Below are 16,639 nucleotides of genomic sequence, written 5' to 3'. Positions count from 1 at the left end.
AATCAATACTTTTTAAGATTTTTAACAGTTTCCGAACTTTTTGCCAGCACTGTATACGACAATATTAAATTATATATATTGAGAATTATGAAAAAAATTTAGACGCAAAAGAAAAAATATTTATAATAAATAAATTACTTACGAACACATGAATTCAAATGATCCGAAATATCTGATAGCTCTATCAATTTAGGTTGAACTGCATTAATAACTTTTTTGAGGTCAAACGAACCCAAATTATTAATAATTGTATTCGAACGAATAATAAGTTCATAAGGGAGAGTTCCTTGATTAAACTCTGGCACTTTCGTTTTCTTAGCTTTCGCCCCATCAATATGAATAATCTGTAAAGTACATAAAGTAATATTAGATTAGAACGTAACATATATAATTATTATTATTGTATATTAAATTAAATAAGAATAAAAAGTATATTTAAATATATTTACTCGATTTGGTTTTATGTGAAATTGAATTCGCTCAATTTCAGTATTCCATACCACGACTTGAATTCTATGACGACTATTATTGTTCAAAATAAATTTTAGCAATCGATAGTGTTGTGCTTTGCCAACAATTTTCGGACCATCAATCTCATCAATAAAACCAATAACCTCTCTAAAAAAGATTTTAAAACCATTTTTTACTTTTCAAAATATTAAAAAATTTAAATATATGTATATATCCTATAAATATATGTATATACATATATTTATAGGATATCTCACAACACTTTGTACAATATTTTATTAGTGTATTCTAGAAGTAAAATAGAGTAAAAATTTCTAATATAAAAATGTTGAGACTACAATAGTTTTTGAATTATAAATGCTCAAAATTTGAATGATATAGCATAAAAATCGAGTGCTTAGACCCATAACTAAACATACACGTCTATCGATCTGTCATCTGTTATTGATTTTTTCAAATTAGTGTGATTGAAAAAAAATGCGTATTTTTTATACTATAAATTAAAAGTAAAAAACTTACACAGTGGAGTCCTCAAGTTGAACTGCTTCTAACATCTCATCTGTTGCAAAAGTTATCATTTCCGGTTCATCGTTTTTATTTGAAACCATGATATCTTGTTTATTCGACGATCTATAAATTAACAAACAAAATATAAATATCAAACATTAAAATATGTTGTGTATAAAATGATGTATACAGGGTGTCCCAAAATTATGGGGACTAAATTCGTGTGCAGGTAGAGCGGACCAAACTAAGTCGAAAAGTTCTCTACCATTTTACAATTTTCGCAACAATTAAAATACAAATTATTAATTATAAAAAATTGCCGCATTAGCTCAGCCTATTATCAAATACAAACGCACGGCAAGATGCGGCTGTCCAATGATCAAGTTTGCTAGGCATGCGAGAAGTTATTTATTACAAGCGGTAATGTTTATTACAAATAAGAAGCCTAGCAACCTCAATCATTGGGCGGTCGCATCTTGCCGCGCGCTTACATTTGACAATAGACTGGGTTAATGCGGCGATTTTTAATAATTAATAACTCGTTACCTATTGCAAAAATTGCAAAATGGTAGAGGACTTTTTGATTCAATTTGGTCCGTTCTACCTGTATACGAATTTAGTCCCCATATCATTCTGATCATTCTCATATCACCCTATATAATTATAAAAATAAAATAAAATAACTCAATAGAAATTACTCAATAGATTTACTAAAATTTGACGTTTGTAATATATCGCTCGTATCCATTTCATTTGCATCCATTTCATTCTCTTTTACAATTCGTTTCGTTCCTTTAGCATCAATTTTCTTTTCCTTTGATTTATCTAAAATAATAATATACTTATGTATTAACACTCATCATTTAAAAAATAAGTAAACCTTCATAAAAACATACGAACAGATAAATGTACAGTAATAACAAGCCGATTGAGTTCTTGTTAAGTTTAATAAAAAAACTTGGGTTTAAATTATATAATAAAACGATATTTATTATTACTCTATAAATATCATGAACGAAGATATCATGTAAAATCCTGGGTACCTATTATGAAACTGTTCGGAAACGTTTTCGATCGGAATAATTTCGTTTCTCCCTAGATTTTCTATTGTGTATTTAAAGGAAAAAGAAATTATTCCGATCGGAAACGTTTCCGAACTGTTTTATAATATATTTTTAATATACATTATTTATATTTATTATTAATATTTGTTTACAATACGTAAACAATTCATATAGACGTAATTTTAAAATCTACAGTACTATGTCTTCTGTGAAGTATCTGTCACATTATTTTCACACAATAAAAAGGTTATTGAATTACGATCGCGATTCATAAAATTGATACGCGAGTGTCACTGATGTCATCTTTTATCAAACAGTTTAGTTGTAAATTTTTCTGACGTTTCTTGAATAATTTTGACATCAGGATTTTACATGATATCTTTGTTCATGATATTTATAGAATAATAATAAAGATCACACACATTTTATTATATATAATTTAAATTCAAATTTATAATTTATATATTTAAGCTTTTAAGGATTATATTTGTATAATATTCATATAATTGTATATAGGACTTCCAATTTTAATTAGAATAGGGTAATATTTTGAAATGATAAAATTTTAGAAAAAAATATTTTAGATAAAAATTGTAAGGTTTCAAGGGGAACATAAGATAAACGTTGTTAGTGTAACTTTGCATAGTCATTTGAAAGTCGTATAAAGATCACCTTCTATTTTTTAAAATAAAACCTTATTTTTTATTACATATACTTGTAACTTATCTCGTGAGTTTTCCAAAACATTATAATAAAATATTTTTTTAACTATTTCTTGAGTTACAAGAGCTTCAAAATTACAGTATTTCGACAAAAATACAAAATATCTTATAAAACACTCAGTTTTAAATAATTTTACCTTAATACTTTTATGCATAGAATAATAAGACAAATCCATTGGTATAAAGAAAACATATATATAAATGCTTTTAAGAAAAAGTATAAAACTCACAGCATGCAATCTTATATATTTTTTTTAAAGTGATATGTTTTCTGTACACCAATGGATTTGTCTTATTATTCTACATAAAAGTATTAAAGTAAGATTACTAAAAACTGAATGTTTTAGAAGATATTTTGTATTCTGTCCAAATACTGTAACTTTGAAGTTCTTGTAACTCGAAAAATAGTCAAAAGAAGAATATTTTATTACAATATTTGGGAAAGCTCACGAGGTACGTTACAAGTACATGTAATAAAAAATAGGTTTTGTTTTTAAAAAATTAAAGGTGATTTTTATATGATCTTCTAACGACTATGCAAAGTCAAACTTTAAATGTTATTTTGGTCGGATGCCAACGACCCACATATTCAGTTGGAGGGTTAATATACTAATAATATATTATTTTATGTAAATATAATAATTAATATATTCAACATATTTACCTTGAATTTGCTTTGAATTATTTTTCGACATTATATGACTTGAAATACCAGATGTTTGTTCAATAAAAATCTTGTGTAGTCCAACTTGTGCACAAGAAGTAATAAACTGTAATAACTGTAAATATTAAAATCAATTTTTTTAATACACGTTTAATATATTTATTGCTTAATTTTATAAATATAATTATATAAATATATATATGTACCGTCACGTCAGCTAATCAACAAAACTTGTCGTAGATTCAAGAGTTAATTCAAAACACGAAATATTAAAAATTAATTGTGATAAGGATGCACTTCTCGCTCATATACTTAGAAATCACTCTTTTACGATATACTTTTATTGTAACTGTACGTTTATATCACCAAAATGAATCAACATTAGATGCACAAATATTTATTTTGTTGTTATGGAAACTTTATTGCTATGAGACTTCTGTAAAAAAAAGAATGACGAATTTTTCATTAATTACTATACAGACGAACTTCATGCACTACATATGCATTTTTCATATTAAAAAATTTCTATTGATTTTTTTTATCTTCTTTATCTTATAGTAAAACTAAGAATTATATTTATATATATACAGGGTGTCCCATTTTAACTTAGACACTCAAATATCTCGAAAAATATGAAGAATACGGAAAAACATTTCGAATAAAAGTTGTTTGACTCAAAGGGGGACATAAGATGGTGCTATTGATTTGATCTTGAAAAGTCACTTGAAAGTCACGTGAAGGTCAATTTTAATTTCTTAAATGGAAGCACCTATTTTTTATTGCATATTCTTGTAGCTTATCTCGAGAGCTTTCCAAAACACTATAATAAAACATTTTTTCATTAAGTACTTTTTCAATTATAAAGATTTGAAGTTAACAATTTTTTGACAAAATGTAAAATATCGTGCAAAATATTTAGTTTTCGATAATCATATCTTAATATTTTTATGCACGGAGTAATGAGACCAATCAATTAGTGTAAAGAAAACACATAATTTCTTTTAAAAAAATATGTTGCAAATTACATACATACTTTTTAAAGCAACTATGTGTTTTCTTCACACCAATTAATTCGTCTCATTATTCAGTGCATAAAAATATTAAGATATGATTATCGAAAACTGAACATTTTGTACGATATTTTACATTTTATGTCAAAAAATTGTCAACTTCAAACCTTAATTTATAAGTCAAAAAGTACGTAAGAGAAAAATATTTTATTACAGTGTTTTTGAAAGGTCTCGACATCAGCTATAAAAATATGCAATGAAAAATAGGTGGTTCCGTATAAGAAATTAAAGTTGACCTTCACGTGACCTTCAAGTGACTTTTCAAGGTCAAATAAATGGCACCATCTTATGTCCCCCTTCGAGTCAAACAACTTTTATTCAAAATGTTTTTTCGTATTCTTCACATTTTTCGAGATATCTGAGTGTCTAAGTTAAAATGGGACACCCTGTATATATATAACTAAATATCTCATAAGATATTTTGTATTTAACACAACATTAAATATGATTAAATAAACTGAATGATTTAAATATATTTAATTATTAAATAAACTACAAATATATTTAATTATTAAATAAACTACAATTAAAACCTATAAATTATAAGATACAGCAAATTTTTTTAAATATAAATTAATCTAAAAATTAAACATAATACTTAAGGCGCATGTTGATAGAAATACTATCTTTTAGTTCACATTTTAAAAAATGTTAGATTTTATAGCACATTACAAAATTACATTTTTATACTTTATTATCTGTGTTGCATTAAAATTTAATCTTTCTACTATATTATTCTATATATCTTTCTACTATACTATTCTAGTATATTATTACTTAATAATGATTTAAAAATGAAAAAGAGTAACAAAAAATTTACATCATTAAAATTTACATCATTCAATCTTGAAAGTAAGTAATATAAATGTGTAAATTACCTTCAAATTACTTCAGGAAATTATTTAAAAATTAAACAATAATTAAAACGCATGTCAATAGAAATACTATTCTTTAATTCACATTTTAAAAAATATCAGATTTTGTAGAACATTACAAAATTATATTTTTATATTTTATAATCTGTGTTGCATTAAAATTTAATCTTTCTACTAATTTTAGTATATTATTAATTAATGATTTAAAAATGAAAAAAAATTAGCATAAAATTTATATCGTTCAATCTTGAAAATAAAATAATATAAATGTGTAAATTACCTTGAAATTACTTATCCAATATAAGATTCTTACAAGAAATTCTCGCTTTCGTAATTCTTAAGACTCGAGCACAGAAACCAAAATCTGAGTTTTTTTCTGCTCAAAAATTAATTGCGATAAGGATGCACTTCTCAACATTAGATGCACAAATTTTTATTTTGTTGTTATGGAAACTTTGTTGCTATGAGACTTCTGTAAAAAAAGAATGACGAATTTCTCATTAAATGCTATACAGGCGAACTTCATGCACTACGCACGCACTTTTCATATTAGAGAAGATTTCTATTCATTTTTTTATCTTCCTTATTTTACAGTAAAACTAAGAACTATATATATACACACATACATACTATATATATATATATATATATATATATATATATATATATACACAAACTAAATAATTTATAAATAATATTTGGTATTTAACATAACAATATATTAAATATTATTAAATAAACTAAAATAAAACCAATAAATGGAAATACAGAGAATTTTTTTAGTTATATACTTATCTAAAAATTAAACATAATGCTTAAAACATATGTCGATAGAAATACTATCCTTTAATTCACGTTTCAAATAATGTCAGACTTTATAGAACATTACAAAATTACTCTTTTATATGTTATAATCTGTATTCCAGTAAAATTTAATCTTTCTATACTGATTCTAGTATATTATTAATTAATGATTTAAAAATGAAAAAAAAATAAGTATATAATTTATATCGTTCAATTTTGAAAGTAAAGCAATATAAATGTGTAAATTACCTTGAAATTACAGGACTCATCCGATACAAAGTTTCTACAAGAAATGTTGGCTTTGGTAATTCTTGACACTTGAGCATAGAAACTAAAATTTGACAGCTTAACTCTGCCATGTGCCACAAGTCTTTGCAAGACTATAAATTTGTGTAATAACATATTTTGGTTCACTTCATGTTTTCTCGATGCTATTACAACCGAATCCTATAAATTAAATATTATCATTACATTAATTATTTAATAAAATAAATGTGTTATATATTTAATAAACATATATAATTAACAATAATACTTAAAGCGCATGTCGATAGAAATACTATCCCTTAGTTCACGTTTTAAAAAATGTCAGATTTTATAGAACATTACAAAATTACCCTTTTATATTTTATAATCCGTATTTCATTAAAATTTAATCTTTCTGTACCGATTCTAGTATATTATTAATTAATAATGATTTCAAAATAAAAGGGTATGCATAAAATTTATATCATTCAATCTTGAAAGTAAGTTATATAAATGTGTAAATTACCTTGAAATTACTTAAGAATTTATCCGATACAAAGTTCCTACAAGAAATGTTGGCTTTAATAATTCTTGACACTTGAGCATGGAAACTAAAATTTGTCAACTTTACTCTGCCATGTGCCATAAGTCTTTGCAAAGCTATGAACTTGTATAATAACATATTTTGATTCACTTGATGTTTTCTCGATGTCTTTACAACTGAATCCTATAAATTAAATATTATCATTACATTAAGACATTAATTATGTAATAAAATAAATGTGTTATATATTTATACATATACAGGGTGTGTCAACACCTTAATATAATATTTTATTAGTGTGTTTAGATGTAAAAGAGAGTAAAAAATTCTAATATAAATATGTTAAGACTGCAACAGTTTTTGAGTTGTAAGTGATCAAAATTTGCCAATGATATACACGCACTGAACTACACATATACACACGTACCGACTTGTCATTTATTATTAATTTTATTTTCAAAATAAGATTAGTAGAAAAAGCTATCACACTAATTTGAAAAAATCAATAACAGATAACAGATCGATAGACGTCTATGTTTAGTTATAGGCTTAAGCATGCGAGTTCTATGCTATATCATTCAAATTTTAATCGTTTATAATTCAAAAACTATTGTAATCTCAACATTTTTATATTAGAAATTTTTACTCTATTTTACTTCTAGAATACACTACTAAAATATTATACAATGGTTGTGAGATATCTTGTAAATATATGTATATATGTATATTTAAATTTTTTAATATTTTAAAAAGTAAAAAGATGATTTAAAAATCATTTTTAGAGAGTTATTGGTTTTATTGATGAGTTTGATGGTCCGAAAATTGTTGGCAAAACACAATACTATCAATTGTTAAATTTATTTTAAACAATAATAGTCGTCATAGAATTCAAATCGTAGTATGAAATATTGAAATTGAGTGGATTAAATTTCACATAAAACCAAATTGAATAAATATATTTTGTTATAGCCCGAACTATAACCAGTAGTTATTAGAAATTAGAATTTACTGAATATCTTTATAGAATACTGTAAAACATTTTTGCTTATAAAAGAGCGCTCTCGACAAACGCTCGTCGCGTGAAAACGCTAACGCAGCGAGACACGCGCGAAGCACCGGAAACCGCGAGATGCAAGCGAAGACCAGGGACTTCGACCTGCTTCGCTTGCAATTAGATCAAAAACGCGTGAGTATTGTTAACCAATCAGAGACCTGTTTCCAAGGGCCTCTCCCGAAAGAAATCCAAGAAACAAAGAGGATATAGGACGGAGAGCCCGCCCGCGAAGGCAGTCTCGAATACAACTCCTAAACATCAAGACGGAGTCTCGAATACAACTCCTAAACATCAAGACGGAGTCTCGAATACAACTCCTAAACATCAAGACGGAGTCTCGAATAAAACTCCTAAACATCAAGACGGAGTCTCGAATACAACTCCTAAACATCAAGACGGAGTCTCGAATAAAACTCCTAAACATCAAGACGGAGTCTCGAATACAATTCCTAAACATCAAGACGTGGTCGCTAATAAGAAACCAGAACATCAGAACGAGACTCACTAACAACGACCTGAATTATTGAGAGGAATACGAAGATACGCTCATCGAATGTTACGCGAATATATATTTAAAGAAAGGACGAGAAATAAAGCGAAACCATATTCAATCCGAAATAAAAGTGTATTTTAAGAGAAAGAAAAGAGTACAACACTCCTAACTTCCTACGAAGTCCTGCACGACCCGAGGATCCTCATCCTTAATTCGGCGCAACCCCAGTGCCTTGTTCGAGGCACACAACAATTTCAATAAATATACTTTTTATTCTCATTTAATTTAATATACAATAATAATAATTATAATGTTATTTTCTAATCTAATATTACTTTACAGGTTATTCATATTGATGAAGCAAAAGCTAAAAAAACGAAAGTACCAGAGTTTAATCAAGGAACTCTTCCTTACAAACTTATTATTTGTTCGAATACAATTTATTAATAATTTGGGTTCGTTTGATCTTAAAAAAATAATTCACGCAGTTCAACCTGAATTAATAGAACTATCAAATATTCCGGATCATTTGAATTCATGTGTTCATAAATAATTTTATTATTTTTCTTTTGCGTCTAAATTTTTTCATAATTCTCAATATATTATATATAATTTAATATTATTATATATATAAATTGTTCTAATATTTATGTATGTTTTCTTCTATTACATTTTCTTAAAATAAATACTTTAAATAAAATATTTTTCAGTTGTACGAGTATATATTAAAACAAGAATACTTTCTCAAATAGTTTTAAAACTATTGGAACTGGATCAATCACCGATGGTAATTATAAATTAGAGATTCAAATTGCTGAGTTTGAATCTCTAATTTATAATTACCATCGGTGATTGATCCAGTTCCAATAGTTTTAAAACTATTTGAGAAAGTATTAAATCTTGTTTTAATATATACTCGTACAACTGAAAAATATTTTATTTAAAGTATTTATTTTAAGAAAATGTAATAGAAGAAAACATACATAAATATTAGAACAATTTATATATATAATAATATTAAATTATATATAATATATTGAGAATTATGAAAAAATTTAGACGCAAAAGAAAAATAATAAAATTATTTATGAACACATGAATTCAAATGATCCGGAATATTTGATAGTTCTATTAATTCAGGTTGAACTGCGTGAATTATTACCAAATGATGGTTTCGAAAAGAGAGATAATATAGAAATAAAAGAATATGTGAAAAATTCAAGTAAATTATATTAAAATCTTTTAATTTCGTAATAGAATATTGTATCATTTTTTGTTAATTTTTATGAATTATGTAATTATTTTACAGATGACATCTTTTATCTTGATGTGGAAAAAGTTTGTGACATTAAATTAATAGGAAACCAAACGTTATCATTGGTACTATTATTACAAGATACAAAATCTATTATAAAAAGATCTTTTCCAAGAGAAGATGGAACTTTCGATTTGCCAACTAACAAGATTATTCGTAAATAATTTAAAAAGTATTTGTCATATTTTCAGTAAGTTTTTTGTTCTTTATTTTTAGTTTATAAATAATTAATTCTTAATTTGGACTTTGTCTAAAAATTATATTATATTACTTAACTCAACGGTCTTTGCAAAACTATCGAATCTACTGGCGAGATTTTTGACTGTAACTTGTATAATAACATAGTTTACTTGATGTTCTTTCAATGTCTATAGCTAAACCCTATAAATTGTATAATTGTATATTGTGTAATTTATCGGCAGGCCTATTATATATACTTCGTTTTCTGACATAATTTAATCAACATTAATTCTCAATTCCGAGCATTTCACTTTTGACCTTTTTTGTATAATTCAAGTCCTAAAGATACAGGTCGAATCGCGATTAAAATTGATTAAATCGAAAACAAGAAACACATCCAAAAATAATTTTAGAAAATTTTAGAGAAATATTAGATTTTATAGAACATTACGAATTTTACTCTTTTATATTTTATAATCTGCGTTGCATTAAAATTTAATCTTTCTACTGATTCCAGTATTATTAATTAATAATGATTTAAAAATGAAGTAGTACGCATTAAATTTATATCATTCAATCTTGAAAGTAAGTTATACAAATGTATAAATTACCTTGAAATTACTTAAGAATTTATCCGATACAAAGTTCCTACAAGAAATGTTGGCTTTGATAATTCTTGACACTTGAGCATGGAAACTAAAATCTGACAGCTTAACTCTGTCATCTGCCATAGATCTTTGCGAGACTATGAACTCATATAATAACATATTTTGGTTCACTTGATGTTTTCTCGATGTCTTTACAACTGAACCCTATAAATTAAATTGTATTATTACATTAATTATGTAATAAAATAAATGTGTTATATATTTATTAGACATATATAATTAACCATAATACTTAAAGCAGCACATATCAATAGAAATACTATCTTTTAATTCACGTTTTTTAAAAATGTCAGATATTTTATAGAACATTACAAAATTACTCTTTTATATTTTATAATCTGTATTCCAATAAAATTTTACCTTTCTATACAGATTCTAGTATATTACTAATTAATAATGATTTAAAAATGAAGAAGTAAACATAAAATTTATATCATTCAATCTTAAAAATAATATAAATATATAAATTACCTTGAAATTACTTCAGGACTCATCCAATATAATAATATTCCTACGAAGAAATTTTCGCTTTAGTAATTCTTGAGACTTCAGCACAGAAACTAAAATCTGACAGCTTAACTTTGCCATCTGCCACAAGTCTTTGCGAGACTAACTTGTATAATAACATATTTTGGTTCACTTGATGTTTTCTCGATGTTATTACAACTGAACCCTATAAATTAAATATCACCATTACATTAATCATGTGTGTAAAGTAATAAATATGTTATATAATATTTGTGAAACATATACAATAATTATATATGTTTCACAAATATTATAACCATAATAAAGCGCATGTCGATAGAAATACTATTTTTTAGTTCACATTTTTTAATAATGTCATATATTTTATAGAACATTACAAAATTACTCTTTTAAATTTTATAATCTGTATTCCAGTAAAATTTAATCTTTCTATACTGATTCTAGTATATTATTAATTAATAATGATTTAAAAATAAAAAAGAATAAGTATATAATTTATATCATTCAATCTTGAAGGTAAAGTAATATAAATGTGTAAATTACCTTGAAATTATTTCAGGACTCATCCGATACAAGGTTCCTACAAGAAATGTTGGCTTTAGTAATTCTTGACACTTGAGCATGGAAACTAAAATCTAACAGCTTAACTTTGCCATCTGCCACAAGTCTTTGCGAGACTATGAACTTGTGTAATAACATATTTTAATTTATTTGATGTTTTCTCGATGCCTCTACAACTTAACCCTATAAATTAAATATGAACATTATATTAATCATGTGTATAATGTGATAAATACATTATATATATGTTAAACATATATAATAATTAAAAGGCTGGTCACAAAGCAGCCGACTGTAATTCGCGCACTGAGGACGATCGAACATCCTCGAAGAATCCTGAGAAAGGAAAAATGACCGATGTCGATGACGTGAGTGTGTTCGCATGTATGCCAGTAAAAAATTCGGAAAAGCAGGAAGTGTTCCAGGCTAAGGAAGCGACACATGTCGATAGATGGTGTTTGGATAGCGAATGCACCTCACATCTATGCAGTGACTCGAATAAGTTTACGCACATCGGGAAGATCGCCGCCGGAAGATTAAATCTTGCAAATAATTCGTCGACAAATATAACAGGTAAAGGTACTGTACGTCTCAATGCTGAGATCGAAGGTAGATCGAGGAGTCGCAATCTCGAAGATGCTCTACACGTGCCGGACCTGCGCACCAATCTACTGTCGGTAAGCAAGATTACCGATCGAGGATTCAAAGTTATCTTCGATGATAAATCGGCTAAAGTCATTGATCGACATGGAGCCACTAAGCTCGAAGCCTTTCGTACCAACGGGTTGTATTATATACAAGATCGTCACGAGTGCAAGTCAGCGGCTGTCATCGGCACAGAAGATAAATCGACCAGAGCTTCATTGGAAGTTTGGCATCGTAAAATGGGTCACCTAAATTTAAAGGATCTCGCGACGAGCGATAAACACGGAACCGTGCGCGGAATGGATATTATAAATTCCGAACGAGATGTAAAATGTGAAGTCTGCATTCGTGGAAAGATGACCAGGTCTCCTTTTCCCAAGAAGTCTGATAGGCAGACAGGGCTTCTGGAGTTAATTCACTCAGACGTATGCGGGCCTATGAGATTCGAATCTTTCGGAAGGTCCAAGTATTTCGTAACTTTCATAGACGATTGCTCGCGTTGGTGTGTGGTAAAAATGATCAGAAACAAAAGCGAAGTTTTCAACGCTTTCAAACAATTCAAAGCGCTTGTCGAAAATCAAGTCGGACGCAAGATAAAATGCCTGCAGTCGGACAACGGCAAGGAGTACGTCAATCGAGAATTCGACGATTTCCTGAAGACGAACGGAATCCAGCGTAGATTGACAGTTACTCACACTCCTGAACAGAACGGAGTTGCAGAGAGGAAGAATCGGACGCTCGTGGAAATGGCCAGGTGTCTTCTAATCCAATCGAACCTGTCTCCTTCTTTCTGGGGAGAGGCCATTAATACGGCGAGTTATATACGCAACAGATGTCCAACTAACAGTCTTGACGGCAGTACTCCTTACGAGAAATGGGCAAGGCGCCTAACGTCGGACATTTCCAAGAATTCGGCTGTCAGGTATATTCTTTAAATAGAGAACCTAATAAAGAAAAATTTCAGCCGCGATCCAAGAAGGGCATTTTCGTCGGATATTCCGAGAACTCCAAAGCATTCCGAATATGGATCCCGGACGAACACAGGATAGACATATCTAGAGATGTGGAATTCATCGCTGTACCAGAAGCCTCTAGTCGGACGCATGCAAGTTTCGACCCGAAGGAGAAGGCCATTGATGAAGAATGGAGAGAAGTCGAACTTCCAGCGTATGACGAAGATGTTGAAGATCGAGCCGATGATGCGGATGATCTAGTCACCGACGTTCTAGGCGAGGATCGTGTTGCTGACCCTCAAATCGCTGTTAAAAGATGTCGAGGAAGACCTCGAAAAATCATGTCTGGACTCAGGGGAAGACCTAAAAAATTGTATCAGGTTGCAAGCGATACGATCGAGGAAGCCAAGTTCGCTTACCTTGCCGAAGTTCCAGTCAAACAATCCCTAGATGGACCCGATGCCGAAGAATGGAATTCAGGCTATGGTTAAGGAAATGAAGTCCATTATAAGAAACGACACATGGACGTTGGTGGATCGTCCTGAAGAACGTAAGGTCGTCGGCAGCCGGTTCGTATTACGAAACAAGTTCAATCGGGACGGGACGATAGAGCGGAGAAAGGCGCGCATTGTCGCGCGTGGATTCTCCCAGCGCCCAGGTGTTGATTTTAATGAGACTTTTGCCCCTGTGGCTCGCCTAAGCTCTATTCGCATCGTGACTGCCCTCGCGGCCCAACATCATATGAAGATCCATCATCTGGACGTTGCGACCGCTTATTTGAACGGCGAATTAGAAGAGCAAATCTTCATGGAGATGCCTGGATATTCAGATTTCGTCTTAGAAGAGATAGACGCTTCTGAGAGGAAGAGGAAGCTTGTCGACGAGGCTTCTAGCATGCTCCAACAACTGAAGAAAGGTGACAAGGTCTGCTTGCTAAGAAAGGCTCTTTATGGACTTCGTCAAGCTGGTCGTCGCTGGCACGTGAAGTTGAGTCGCGAACTCAAGAATTTTGGACTCCAGTCTTCTTCAGCCGACCCATGTGTATTTTTCGCCGGAAAGGGCGAAGACATACTTCTCGTAACCGTATACGTGGACATTCTGGTCGCTTCTCGCGACACCTCCAAAATTGTCAAACTAACCAAATATCTTTCCAGGTGTTTCCAGATTACAGACCTCGGAGAAATAAATTATTGCCTTGGCATTGAATTTTCTCAAGATGAAGAACGGATTATGATGAGCCAGGAGGGATATATTAGCGATATTCTCAACAGATTCGGAATGGGGGAGTCCAAGCCTGTGTCCACTCCTTTAGATTGCAGCATTAGGTTGAGGAAGGGCGATAATTGTTCAACCGTGCAAGAAAGAAATCTGCTGTTCCGTGAGTTGATCGGCATGCTAACGTATTTAGCTGTTTGTACCAGACCTGACATTGCTTTTACAGTGAGCTACCTCAGCCAGTTTAACAGTTGTTTTAACGAGACTCACTGGAAATCAGCGAAACGTGTCCTATGTTACCTAAAAGGCACATCAAAAGTCGGACTGTCATTTAAGAAGACCGACGGTAATTTGACCGGATATACTGATGCTGATTGGGCAAATTGTTTGGATGACCGCCGATCGTATACGGGTTATGTATTTACCTTAAATAATTCCATTATATCCTGGGAATCGAGGAAGCAGAGAACTACAGCGCTTTCATCGACCGAGGCCGAGTATATGGCCATATCCGATGCCGTCAAAGAAGCCATATACCTTCGAAGATTTATTAAGGATTTGGGTTTCGGACTACAGACTACTTTGAAGATCTTCAATGATAACAACGGTGCCCGGAAATTGGCGGAAAACCCTGTATTTCATGCCAGGACCAAGCACATAGATATCCGTCACCATTTTGTGCGCGAAGTTCTGGAAAGCGGAGTTCTTGAGATCGAATATGCCCCTACTGAGTCAATGCCCGCTGATATTCTTACTAAGGGACTGTCTAAGTCGAAACACGAAAATTGTCTTAATCTTTTGGGTCTCGGAACCATTTAAATTCTCTGAAATGTCGCGCGCTCATCGAGGGGAAGTATTCGGGTTATCATATATATTGCGATTCCCGTCGCGACCTCTATGTGTCCTCAACTCAGCTACGGATGTCTTAGCGCCACCAATTATTATCTCAGTTACTCTTGTCATGACCGTGCATGTGCCACTCTCGTTTACGGTAGCTCGCGACATTGTACCTCGCACATTAAAAGTCGTGCGTTCTTAATAAACATCTTGTTCATTGTGTCCTCTTAATTGCTTAACGCTATTATTCCTGCGACTCCTGCACATCGACAGGGTCAAATCTCAATTCGGGTCAAATCTCAATTCGGGTCAAATCTCAATTCGGGTCAAATCTCAATTCAGGTCAAATCTCAATTCAAGTCAAATTAATTAATTAATTAATTTTCTCTCTTTCAAATATAATTAATTTAATAATAAGTTTAATTGTAACTAATTTTAATATAATTTAAAATTATAGCTGATTTTAATTTAATAATTCAAAATAAATTAAATTTTAATATGCAAATTCTAATTAATTTTAATTTAACGATAAAAAATTAAATTAATTTTAATTTAATAATTTATATTAAAATTGATATTAATATAATAGAAAATAAAAAATTGTTTCAAATTAATTTTTAGTAAATTGAATTAAAATCAATTTAACTTTAATAATATATATTGATAAATTAAAGTAATACATATTTTTGTATATAACATGTGTGAATAATTACCTATAACGACGTAATTTTTATATAAAAAAAGATATGAATAAAATATTTATTTTTTTATATTTCTTTTTTGTAATTTATGTATTTTTTTCTCTCTTTTTCTCTCTTCTTCTCTTCCCCTTTTTCCCTTTCCCCTTCCCCTCCCCCCTCCTCTCTCTTTTTTCTTTCTCTTTTCCCCCCTCTCGATGAAAATTTTTCTTTCTTTATCTTTTTTTTTCTCTGTCTTCTTTCTCTCTATTTCTCTTTTTTATTTTTCTCTCTTAGTTGTCTTTAAATTTTTCCTTTTTACTTTTCTTCTTTTAATTTTTAATAATTGTAAATAATAATTATTTTGTTGTGTGCCTCGAGCAAGGCACTGGGATTGCGCCGAATTAAGGATGAGGATCCTCGGGTCGTGCAGGACTTCGTAGGAAGTTAGGAGTGTTGTACTCTTTTCTTTCTCTTAAAATACACTTTTATTTCTGATTAAATTTGGTTTCACTTTATTTCTCGTTATTTCTTTAATTAAATATTCGCGTAACATTCGAGGTTTGGCTAGCGAGCGTTTATTAG

At 29.8% G+C, this 16,639-nt stretch overlaps 1 protein-coding gene across 3 annotated transcripts in view; it reads right to left on the bottom strand.

Moving 5' to 3' along the window:
- The window catches only part of LOC145947936 (uncharacterized), a 7,934-nt gene extending 2,142 nt beyond the window's left edge, over positions 1-5,792 (bottom strand). The window contains exons 1-7 of one of the 3 annotated variants that reach the window (XM_083057698.1): positions 5,654-5,792; positions 3,635-3,864; positions 3,429-3,543; positions 1,677-1,803; positions 991-1,101; positions 450-618; positions 143-344 (exon numbers count right to left, since the gene is read on the bottom strand). In XM_083057698.1, coding sequence (XP_082913824.1) covers positions 143-344; positions 450-618; positions 991-1,101; positions 1,677-1,803; positions 3,429-3,459 — 640 coding nt within the window. In that variant the 5' untranslated portion in view covers positions 3,460-3,543; positions 3,635-3,864; positions 5,654-5,792. Of the gene's footprint in view, positions 1-142; positions 345-449; positions 619-990; positions 1,102-1,676; positions 1,804-3,428; positions 3,544-3,634; positions 3,865-5,653 lie in introns of those variants that run through there. The other 2 variants (XM_083057699.1, XM_083057700.1) reach the window with 2 other exon arrangements.
- Positions 5,793-16,639: the final 10,847 nt, after the last annotated feature.

This window comes from Prenolepis imparis, unplaced genomic scaffold, assembly GCF_030444845.1.
Source record: "Prenolepis imparis isolate NDT839.2.m4 unplaced genomic scaffold, iyPreImpa1.0 SCAF_194, whole genome shotgun sequence".
Classification (NCBI taxonomy): domain Eukaryota; kingdom Metazoa; phylum Arthropoda; class Insecta; order Hymenoptera; family Formicidae; genus Prenolepis; species Prenolepis imparis.
The sequence above is the reverse complement of the archived record's forward strand: the minus strand, read 5'-3'. Positions and strand labels throughout refer to the sequence as shown.